A 12,999-nucleotide genomic window follows, 5' to 3' on the forward strand; every position below is an offset into this window, starting at 1 on the left:
CTGGAGCTGGAACATCTCTAGATGGTTTGGGATGGTTAGAAAAAGAGAAGCAGTGGAGAGTAGAGTAGCTGCTGTTCATAATATTAACAAGCACAAGATGATGTGCATCTGATCACATGTACTGGAGCACAAGGTTATGAGATATGTTATGTATATCCCTGGATGAAGAGATACAGCTGGAAATAAAGAAGGTTTTTGAAACATTGTCAAGATAAAACTCCACCCCTTTTTGGTGAATACAGTATGTTGTATTTTTTATGCAAATTCCGACATCACACTTTCTGCAGCTGCGTCTCTTTCATTCTGTTTCGCATCCTGACCTCTTCCCCAAATAATACCCACGTGCCCGTATACTGGCGTCCCCAGTGATTGTGTGTTGTCTCGGATCGTCCTCATTATGTGTGGGTGAGATAATTAATGAGCAGTTGTGCCCTCCCAGTGTTCCTCCCTCTCTCTGAGACCAGAGGTGGACTTAGAGCCACTGGAAAAGGACACACATTTAAAAGTATATTCATTTTAGCAGCCTAGGAGAGCACTCAGTCACCTGCTGGAGCTCAGCTGCTTACTACATCTACACTACTGTACTTCCGTCCACTCTCTCAAACTCTTGGCATAATGGAAAGTGCTGCTGCTTTTCTGCAAGTGTGGGGTTTGTTCGATCCAAACGGTAAGCCTGGGTTTTAAACTTTATATCTGCATGCTCTGGTTTACTTTCAGTACTGTTTAAAGAAGAAGTGTGTAAAGAAACTGTGTGTTTGTATCATGACAGATCACGGCTTCATCGAGGGGAAGCATGTGGACGAGTTTTTCCGGCACGTTGTGAAGAAATCAGGGGTGACAGTAAGCCAGATATTTATTCCTCTAATTGTAATAGAGCTGTGTATGTTCTGGAGAAAACACACTACAGCAAACTGGTCACTCATCACTTCATTCTGTGATTAGATCAAATTCAAAAGGGCTGCTTTTGTTTTCTTTTGAAAACACATTTTATCTTTGTACTGTTATTTTTCCATCTGTCACCTGTGATGAATGTGTATTCTTTGGAATAGCTATGAATTTTTTATGACATTCTGCGAACAATGTTGTGTTTTCAGTGCGTGGGCTGTGCACTCGTTCCACATTTGTGTGTGTTTTAATGCTTTATAAGTGCTTTAGTATGATCGATCCATACTGAATTTGGAATTTCCCAAGTATATTCACTGCACAGGATACAATAGATGAACAATTACATTTGCTATTATGGACAGTTTTATGAGTAGGAGGAGCTCTACCCCATTCATGAGCATCCAGGAACCATAACGATCCTTATTGTGATGTGTATAATGGTAATGTAATAGTCATGCTTGGAGTATATCACATAATAGATTGTATCACACACCTTCAATAGTTTATTATATAATATGGATATAATAATGTAATGTACAGGGTTGGGCGAAAAAAAACATCAAAATGTATTTTAAAATAAATAAAATAAAGTACCTTAACTTTAAGTGTATCACAATAACCTACAAAATACATACAATACTTTTACATACAATACTTTTACATACAATACTTTTACAAGGCAGCATTACATTTCTTCATAAACCTTCCATCAGTTGTCCTATTTGATTTCTATTTCACCATTACATTAACTCAGCTGATTAACTAAACAATGTTTGATAGCAACAGCTTTTTTTAGGCAGAGTCACACAATAAATCTGACATATGCAGTTAACAGGTCAAATATTCACATACATTTCCCTGTGATCTCCCAGATGAAGGTTAGTTTTAAAGTAACCAACAGTTAATTGTTTAACAGTTTGCGATTGACTCATAATTGTATCCTAATTTAGTAACTTGGTGTTTGGTAACGGAGGGCTACTTTGCATCAGCAACACCGACTCAACAGACGACTGATTTCACCTGTATTCATAACAACTAGTTTCTAACTGATTAATCATTTGATTGTTAAACATAAATATAATAAATTATGTGTGATTATTCATGCAATGTATACAAAATCATTATCCTACTAAACAGCTACTTTACTTAGGGTACAATATTTAGCAATCAAATATTTATTTATCGATCATTGGATGCCTATTTGAAAGCTGGCAGCCTGCATGTTTCTTACCTTCACCACCTTCTTCCATATGGATCAATTTTCTGTTCTGATATCAAAAAGTCTGGGCAAAATACTGAGTAGGCACCAATCTGAGGTCGCATTTTTAATATGTATTTTACAGTATTTTAAAACTACAAAAATACAAAAAATCAAAGTATTTTGAAAGCTATTTCCATCAACCCTCTCAAATACAAATTACAAAATCCTATTTTTTTATTTGAAATACATGCATCATAAATACTGCCCATCCCTGGTAATATATATATATATATATATATATATATATATATATATATATATATATATATATATATATATATACACCAATCAGGCATAACATTATGACCACCTGCCTAATATTGACTGGTATGTGGCTACTCAGCCCTATACACAAAACAAACTGCAATGCACTGTGTATTTTGACTCCTTTTTCTCAGAACCAGCATTAACTTTTTCTCAGCACCTTGAGCTACAGGAGCTCGTCTATTGGATCAGACCACATAGGCCAGCCTTCGCTGCCCCCGTGCTTCATGACACTGTCACCGGTTCACCACTGTTCCTTCCTTGGACCACTTTTGATAAACACTGACTACTGCAGACCAGGGACACCCCACAAGAGCTGGAGTTTTGGAGGTGCTCAGACCCAGTCGTCTAGCTGTCACAATTTAGCCCTTGTCAAACTACTCGCTCAAATCCATACGCTCGCCCGCTTTTCCTGTTTCGAACACATTAACTTTGAGAACAAAATGTTCACTTGCTGCCTAATATATCCCACCCACTAACAGGTGCCATGAAGAAGAGATAATCAGTCATTTACTTCACCTGTCAGTTTTCATAATGTTATGCCTGATAAATATACAGGGAGAGAGAGAGAGAGAGAGAGAGAGAGAGAGAGGACATTTTGAAGACAAAGTGAGAGAGGCGCAATTGAGAAGGTTTGGACTTGTGCAGAGAAGGGACACGGGGTACATCGGTAGACGAATGCTGAGAATGGAAGGAGGCAAAGAGGAAGGCCAAGGAGGAGGTTAATGGATGTGTTGAGGGAAGACATGCAAGTAGTTGGTTTGAAAGAGGCAGATGTAAAGAACAGAGTGTTATATTGAGACGGATGATCCGCTGTGGCGACCCCTAATGGGAGCAGCCGAAAAAGAAAAAGAAATAGTTATTAGAAAAAGATAATAATGAAGCTGTTGGTGTTAACACCTAGTGCCATTTTTTATTTTATTTCTGATTTGTAAATTTTCTCCTGTGGTCCTAAGTTCTAGATGTAAGCAAGTTTGTGATATTGGCCATTGCAGAAGATCAGAAATTCCTCATGGCTAATCTCTTCTGCTGAATCGTGTGTATGCAGACAACACACCAATTGATTTTAACTAAAATGTCTGAAATGTATAAAACTGTGTTTCATTGTGTGTTTATTAACATACACTAACCTTTGAATGATAATCATTTGAGTAAAAGTATAGATACCTTACCGTAAACCTTCCTCCACTCGAAATCTAAGTCACCGGTTCCAATATGACTTGGAAAAAAGTTTTAGAGTATCTGATTTATACCGTACTTGAGTATTTGACTCATAATGAACGTGGGCTAAAATTCTAATTAAATTGTACACTTCAACACTGCATTAACCTACAACACAAAAGCCTCTACAACATGCGAAAATGAACCTAAGATCAAACAAATCGGTCAAAAAAAACCCAAGAAATACTAAAGCAATCTCTTAAAAAGGAATCTCCAATTAACAAATAAAATGACAGGATCATGTCACAAATTCGAAGAACCATTAGTATTCAATGGACAAATAAAATGGCAATGGCAATATCGCCACTTCTGCAGAATAAATAAGCCACGGCAGATAAACCGTCCGTGCAAAATGTAAATGGTAACGGTTATTGTCATTTTAAATATGGTGGATTAAAAAGTACATATATTTCACGAAAGAGAAAAGCACTTTATAAATACACAAACTATGGCATGACACCAGTGTTGCATATCCTGTGCAATATAAAATACCAAATTTATATAAAGTATCATCAAACGAAACAGGAAGTAATTTGCACAGAACCTGCAACAGTGTAATAATTAGAACTGTGGCTTAAGTTAAAAACCATTTCTGAATGCATTGTTCAGATGTTATATGTGGAAGTATATGAAGTCACTGATCTGGGAAAGGCTATAAAATAAATTCAGCTGAATGTGTGTTTTACAAAAGCTGGCCACCAAAACCATATAAATTTGCTATAAATTTTGTAAAAAAAACCTTGTAACATTGCATGAGGTATAAAAAAAGTCTAGTAAACAATATGTTACTAACATAGTCTAAAGCAATACAAGTGTTTAAGAACCTTGTTTATGTTGTATTTGTGCAGCATAATGTAGGAGCAAGACTTTGTAAAGTGCCTAAATTCTGACGGTAACACTATTTCCCATTTAAACTTCATTATACTGTACAAAACGATGCATTTTCAGACAATAGTTTCCCATAAAATACTGCAATATACCGTGAATAACATGCATTCTGGAGGTGATGTTAGCATTAACAGTCGATTGTAAGTATATGTAAAGCAAAATGTAAGTTAAGTGACAATTAAAACCACTTTACTTTCATTTGCTTACAACTGACTTAGAATCACATGACTTCCATCTTAGTGTTAGCTTACAGTCACATGACTTTTTGTATCTAAAGTTTACTTACAGTCACATGACTTCCATGTTAGTGTTAAATTTCAATCACATGACTTACATCTAATATTGGCTTACAGTCACATGACTTTTTTTTTATCTAGAGTTGACTTACAGTCACATGACCTCCATCTAGTCTTGACTTTCATTCACATGACTTACATGTGTGTTAAATTCAAACATTTACATTTACAGCATTGCAGCAAAAGCCCTTATCCCAAGAAAATCACAAATTACAATTACGAATGATCTCATTCATACAATTGAGCAGTTGAGGGTTAAGGGCCTTGCTCAAGGGCCCAGCAGTGGCAGCGGGATTTTTGATCCAAAATCCTAACCGCTGAGCTACCCCTACCCAATCACATGTTGACTTTCTTCTTTTATGGGGTAAATTCAGCATTTTCTTGCGTAGTATTATAATCACAACAAAGAAAACAGTTACACAGATGCTGTAAATGGTCAAAGGTGTGACTTGGGCTGTGACTTGTCTTCACACAAATAAAAATTCACAGAACTCACAAAAAAAAAAAAGTAGGAACAAGCTTACAGTAATTAAGATCAATGTATAAAAATATACAGAAATCAGATGAAGAGAGCATGTAACATGGATCTTTCTACAAATGTTCTGGTACTATTGGTCTAAAGAAATGGTCCAAGCTACTGGGCTTACATATATATATATATATATATATATATATATATATATATATATATATATATATATATATATATATATATAAATATATAAGCCCAGTAGACCTGCATAAAAAGATTCAGCAAGTGACAACTAGCAAGTGTTGATGCTGACAGCATGCTTTCTAACAACATAAACACTGTTTCACATTTTTCTTATGAGTTAAGCAAGTTTTTCTGTTCAAAGGACAAGCTGATAGAGGACAGACTGCAGCGACTTAGAGACGTGAGTGCAGGAGGCCGTCTGCAAATCTATCAGGTAGGTTGTTTTGTAGGACCCCAAAAAACAAACTTCAGATTCATGCTCTGTATGCCAATCTCTTTCCAGTTGAACACACACACAAACACACACATTCCTACAGGTGGCCAGCATTGTCCTGCCTGAAGAGGAGCACTTCCTGTTGCTGTTCCGCAGAGAGACGCCCCTAGACAACAGCGTGGAGTTTATGAGGGTGAGGCCAGACGTTTTTTTTTTTTTTTTTTAATACTAATTCTTACATATCTTAATGGAGCTGGCTTTGTGCACAGGAGCATTGTCATGGTCATTGTCACTAATGGGTTGCCTCCTAACAGTTTGGGGAAGAACCATAGCGTAAAACGTCCCCTAATTAATCCTTTACTTATAATGTAATAAGTTGTAGTTGATAATAGTGACCAGATCAGAAAATTGGAGGAGTGAGAAATGATAAAGAAGACATTTCGAACCTGTCCACCCTTTATCAAGTGTTAACTGTGCTATGTGTAGTGTGAGAGCTGGATCAGGTCACGATTTCACAAATCTTAACAGTGAGCCATTTTATCATTCTGCAGATATGGAGACGCTATGATGCAGACAGCAGTGGCTTCATATCAGCTGTGGAACTGAAGGTATCGTTTAACTTTAAATCATATAAAAGTGTTTTCAACGTCATATTAAATAATTTTTTTCTGTTGTACATTTCTATTTTCTCTTTCAATAGATTTTTGAGGAAAAAACAAGAACTTTACATGTTAATGTTAAATGTTAATTACAGTGTCTGGTCTGGTTCTGGTTCAGTCTTGTTTCTTCAGGCTTTCTGCCTTGACACTGTTTTTATAAAAAGGTCTAACTGGATAAATCAGTAACCGTATTCACAATGGTCAATAGTTTTTATTTGTCTAGCAATAAAATTCCCTTTTTTTTCGATTTGATCCAAAAAGATTTTCTCCATAAAAAACTATTGAATTCTTCAACAAATATATTTACCAAAGCACATGTTTCAGATGGAGGTTTTTATCATCTCTATCTTGCGATTTTCTTAATGCGTGTTTCTTGTGTGTCTACACAACAGACTAGGTAATGTAATATTATGAAGATTGACTTTATTCAAACAAATCTATAAATGTACAGATGCTCCACTTTATTATCATTGACAAATCCTTCCTTAGCATGAATAACAGCTTTACACACTCATCCGGATAGTTATTTTCTCAAAACACTTGTAAAACTTGCCAAAGGTGTTCTTTACTAGTTGGAGATTCTTTTCTAACTTTGCGATCCAGTTCATCCAAGATCAGTTCAATAGGATTTAAGTGCAGTGACTGTGCAGGCCATTCCATGATAATAAACACACCAAATGATGATGTTTGTTTTCTAAATAACATTTAAGTGTTCGGACATATGTTTCGAATCATTGTCTTGTTGGATGGTGAAGTCAGTTCCAATGAGCTGCAGTCCAAACGGAATTGCATGGTGTTGGAATATAAGTATGGATTGGTTGCCATGTTGGTTTAGGATTCCTTTCACTTTCTAGAATAAGTCTCCAAAACAACCCCAAACCATTAAGCATCCACCTCCATGTTTAACTGTGGGGGTGAAGCAGTCTGCTTCATCTTCTCTCCTGTTCTCCGTCTTACACAAGTTCTAGAGTTAGAGCCCAGAATGTCAAATTTGGACTCATCTATCAACAGAGCTTTTGTCCAGTCATACATTGTCCAGTTTTTGTGTGTTTTTGGCCCTTTACCTTGTTTATAAACAAAAGGAACATGCATGTGTCTCCGAAACTATGAAAGACTAGGTTTGCAAACTTTTCACAGGCACTGTATGTAAAGAAACACAGTTTATACTAGATTTTTGGCTGCAGTACAGCTGTATGAGCTCTGTTTGTGCCCTGTGTCTCATCTCCAGAGTTTTCTTGAAGATTTGCTTGAGCAGCACAACAAGAGCATCGCGCCGGATAAACTGGAGCTGTACACCAACACCATCGTACGTTCATGACACCATTGTTCTCAAATCTCGTCACCAATGCAGAACAGAAGAGTAGAGTACTGTAGATATTACTATAAATACTATAATATTATAAGTTTTGTCTAATATTTAAAAATAAAAAAATAAAAGAACCAGGTATTCATATGTTCATATGGCAAGGTTTTGCTGTAAGGACATCAAGAGATCTCTATTTTTAATAGCTGCTTTAATGTGAGTTATAGTAAACACAAATGGATAAAAAATAAGATACATTTTCTACGACATGCGTTGATGTTTTATAAGGTTATTTATTTATTGTATGTACTGCCTTATACTGTAGGTATAGCTTATAGCTATAGGTATAGGTATGTTATTACAAAACATTATAATATCAGTTATGAACAGTGTTTTTACTATGGTCTGTCTAAATACTCGATTCTGCTTGGATGAAGGGTTCAAACCCTTGAACACAACAGTTGTTCTTGTCAGTTAAATCACGGGACTAATGGAATGTTCTACCTTATAGGTATCGGTACTGTATAGTTTTGTTTCTTTATTTTACTTTATTTTGAGCACCATCTCCTTATTCTTACTGATGATGATCCTGGAACATTTATATTGGCTGTTTATTATTAAAATTATTATTATTTTTTGGGGGTTTTCTCTTTCACAGATGAAGATGTTCGATAAAAACCAAGATGGCCACCTGGATTTAAATGATCTGGCCAGGTATTATTACAAATCTATTATACTGTTTTATATTTACAAATTTATTACACAATGTCTAAAAATTTTTTAGAGCTCCACCACCTTGTCACTTGGACAGTAGTATCAAAGGAACACTCACTGTTTACTTCTAATATAAGTACATATTGGTACCCATGTATTTTCTACCATTCAACGACAAATTATCTGAACCAAATTATACAGCCAATCTAAATACTTGATTCTGATTCGCTGGAGTGTAAATTCAACACCTTAGTAGTTCTTGTCAGTTCAGTCACTTTAAGTCAAAGTATCATACTGATTAAGGCAGATAGTGTAAACATATTCCTAATGATCTTATTGAACTTAATATAGATTTTTAACAAAAAAGTAACACAACAACTTTATTATTAGTAGACACATATAAACTCACACATCTATCTATCTATCTATCTATCTATCTATCTATCTATCTATCTATCTATCTATCTATCTATCTATCTATCTATCTATCTATCTATCTATCTATCTATCTATCTATCTATCTATCTATCTATCTATCTATCTATCTATCTACACACCCTTATGAAATTTCAGGGTTTTTTAAATATAAAGACAAAAAATACAACATAAATGTCAGACTTGTTACAGAAATATTCTATATTTCTTTATAATACTCTATATATTCTATATAATAATCTCTCTTAATGACTATTTACTAAAACCCATAAGTGTAATCTAATCACCGTACTCTACCTCTGTGTGTAATTTAGAATAAGCAGAATTCTAGCTCTATACAAAAAATAAATAATAATAATTAATAATAATTAAAATGCATTATATGGACATAATTATTTTAAATATTTTATATAGTTTTTAAGTTAGTTTTGCAAACATCAATGACAGCATTAACGTTTCAATTCTGGCAAGTGACTATTGTATAAGGTGATGATTTACAGTTAGGTGTGAGGCCTCACACCATTTTTATGCACTTTCCACTGTACATTAAAATTACATGTAACACACGTAGCTGCGGATTATCCTTTGCATAGACTATATAGTGGCATACAAATTGGAGGCACACAATTGTCTTTGGGACACCCAAACCTGTTCCTGCACAAAGCAAGCCCATGAAAGATATGGCTTACATGGGTGAGGATAGTGGATTTTAAGTGGCCTGCTAGAGAGTTTATGTTTTCAACCCTATTAAACAGAGTTGACATAAATGTGAACGCTGACTGCACCCCAGGCCTCCTCACCTCAAATACATCAATACCTGACTTAACTAATGCACATGTAGCTAAATGGATCCCTACAAATCCCCACAAGCACACTCCAAAATCTAGTGGAACATAAAAGTGTGGAACTTTCACTAATGAAAGAGAGTTTACAGCATCAATACAGCACCAATAATCAACTATTCCTGAACCTTCAATTGGAGAATACAGACAGAGCAAAACAAAGAATTATACACTCTGAAAAAGGAATGAACAACAAACAAACACTTCTACAGTACAGTAAAAGTTTGAATCCTCTTGCAATCAGTATAAATCAATATGCAATCAAATAAATTAACTGTGTTGCAGAGACTCATATATACCATACAGAAGGAAGTCAAATTTTGTGCATTTTGATCCAAACCAAAGTTTATATCAAGAAATCCTGAAACTATGCAGGGTCATACCCCCAACAGCAACTGAGAAAAACTGTAACAGTAAATGTGGACTAAATGTGGACTGGAATGTACAAGCACATATCAATCTTATGGTCAGATATCCACAAACTTTTGCCTGTTTTTACATGTAGCCTAACTGTTCAAAGTGGTTCCCAATCGTGCAGGTTATAATTCTTGTGTGATAGTGGATCGGGTGCATCGGTTTAAATCTATTTTTGCGTCTCTAGAATTCTGTCCTTGAAGGAGAACTTCCTGCTGAAGTTTGAGATGGATGTGAGTATTTCGATTCATAAAGCTGCGCAAGACATGAACTGTATGTACGATGCATGTGTGAATAATGTATCATTAATGTCTCCGTCCAGGCCTGCAGTCAAAATGACAGAGCGAGAGATTTTGAAAAAATCTTTGCCCACTATGATGTGGTAGGTTTAATTCAGGAAATGTTCAAAGCCTGAGGTTCTGCTTTAATGGCTTCTCTTAGCTAAATATAAGTCTACTTTGCATGTTAGAGTAAAACAGGAGCCCTGGAGGGACCAGAGGTGGACGGATTCGTTAAAGACATGATGGAGCTGGTCAAGGTAGAGATCTTTTGTCATTATGTCAAGCATTTACATTTTCATTTTATGAAGGCTTTTCTTTGTAACTGACTGAAAAACTAGAGATAACAATATAACAATATAAACAATTGTAATGGTTTCCACTACCAAACCATCAACTGTAAACCATTAACACATTACCAGATCATTAAATCATTATAATCAAACCAATTGTAGAAACTTATTGGAATCAGGATGCTTAATAATGTCCTGTTGGTCCATATTGGTGTCCAGTTGATACCAACATGTGATCAAGTTCCAAAAATTTTTCTATTGGTTTTTAATGGTATCCTTTAGTCAAAACATGCCACCAATAGAAGGCAAAAAAAATGACCAGTAGAGACCCACAGGGTTACACCATTACAGTTCAATACAATTCCCATAATAACCATCAAAATGAAATTTCATGAAGGTTTTAATAGATTTTTTTCTACAAGCATTTTCCTGATAATTTAGTTTTCTGTCCAACTGTCCCTCTACCATTATGTTGTCTCTATAAAAGACGTTACAGTTCTATGCTAGGTGCTTTAACCGTTACAATGAATTAACATTTTTCATTTTATTTTTATTGTATACAATACTATATTGTACAAAATATATTGTCTATAGTTATTACAAATGTAGTCAACAAAATCAGTCAAAAAATGTTTTGCACTGGATGCTAATATTGCTGATGATGACCTAAAGATTTGCTTGATAATCTTGATTTAAATAAATTTCATTTCTGAGCATGTATGAAATTGTTATTAAATGTACAAACATAGACAGTTAAAACTGACAGCTCTCCATTTTTAAGTTGAATCACTGAAAGCTAAATAACTACGTGTGACTTTAATTGTTTGTAATTTTCATCAACACATCTGAAGTAAATGTTGATATCCACTTCCCCTCAGGCTCCTATACTGTGTAAAAGACTTTGTATCTAGCTAGCTCAGTTATTAGTATTATTAGCTGTTTGGCAAACTGATTTGTTCCTCAGCACATAGCTAACAAAATAGACTCTGGCAGAGGCATGAACTGACATTCGAAAGCAAAATAGTACATAAAATTGATTGGAATTGCAAATAAAAATAAGTACATTTGCATTTTTGGAATCTTATAAGTACATATTTTAACAAATACTTCTGGCATTTTATAAAAGCTATTGTGTCATAAAATTTCTGAGGTAAATTACTGTTCTTTAATGCAAACAGAATATAGCTGCTTGCTGCGAGCTTTTGTTCATTGCTAGGAATCATAATCATAGAAAATAAAAAATTTAAAAATGCTAATGTCAGACACCAGAAATCTCTTGCTTTTTGGTTTATTGGTTCTTCAAGTGTGTATTTTAACATAGATTAAATGTTTACTAATTTTTTCCCCTTCTCATTGTTGTCCTTTAGCCCAACCTAAGTGGGACAGACTTGGACAGGTTCAAACAGGCCCTGCTTAGCCACTGTGATGTCAACAGAGATGGAAAGATCCAGAAGAACGAGCTGGCACTGTGTCTGGGGCTGAAGCTGGCTCCCTGATGTGCAGCACACAAAGCAACCTTTTACTGTCATGTACACACACACACACACACACACACACACACACACACACACACACACACACACACACACACACAGGCCACTTGCTAATGCTAATGCCATATAGCAGTTTAAGCAGTAATGCATGAGGACTAAACACTGCATTGGATGCTCATTTAACTTTGTTATCTTGAAAAATTGATGTACTGTAGTTAGATTGGTGTTGACTTAAAAAATATATACAGTACAGACCAAAAGTTTGGCCACACCTTCTCATTCAAAGAGTTTTCTTTATTTTCATGACTATGAAAATTGTAGATTCACACTGAAGGCATCAAAACTATGAATTAGCACATGTGGAATTATATATGGAATTATATACATAACAAAAAAGTGTGAAACAACTGAAAAATGTCATATTCTAGGTTCTTCAAAGTAGCCACCTTTTGCTTTGATTACTGCTTTGCACACTCTTGGCATTCTCTTGATGAGCTTCAAGAGGTAGTCACCTGAAATGGTCTTCCAACAGTCTTGAAGGAGTTCCCCGAGAGATGCTTGGCACTTGTTGGCCCTTTTGCCTTCACTCTGCGGTCCAGCTCACCCCTAAACCATCTCGATTGGGTTCAGGTCCGGTGACTGTGGAGGCCAGGTCATCTGGCGCAGCACCCCATCACTCTCCTTCTTGGTCAAATAGCACTTGATGCCTTCAGTGTGACTCTACAATTTTCATAGTCATGAAAATAAAGAAAACTCTTTGAATGAGAAGGTGTGTCCAAACTTTTGGTCTGTACTGTATATCCCTAGAATTTTATGTATACTGT

At 35.4% G+C, this 12,999-nt stretch overlaps 1 protein-coding gene across 1 annotated transcript; it reads left to right on the forward strand.

Annotated features, from left to right (window-relative positions):
* Positions 1-421: 421 nt before the first annotated feature.
* Positions 422-12,276, forward strand: LOC124392000 (secretagogin-like). The gene is made up of 11 exons (XM_046858695.1): positions 422-667; positions 770-840; positions 5,673-5,744; positions 5,848-5,937; positions 6,296-6,352; positions 7,632-7,709; positions 8,365-8,420; positions 10,299-10,344; positions 10,434-10,493; positions 10,581-10,649; positions 12,050-12,276. Exons 1-11 carry the CDS (start codon positions 616-618, stop codon positions 12,176-12,178), a joined length of 780 nt encoding a protein of 259 aa, XP_046714651.1. The 5' UTR covers positions 422-615; the 3' UTR covers positions 12,179-12,276.
* Positions 12,277-12,999: the final 723 nt, after the last annotated feature.

The sequence above is a fragment of the Silurus meridionalis genome, chromosome 10, assembly GCF_014805685.1.
Source record: "Silurus meridionalis isolate SWU-2019-XX chromosome 10, ASM1480568v1, whole genome shotgun sequence".
Classification (NCBI taxonomy): domain Eukaryota; kingdom Metazoa; phylum Chordata; class Actinopteri; order Siluriformes; family Siluridae; genus Silurus; species Silurus meridionalis.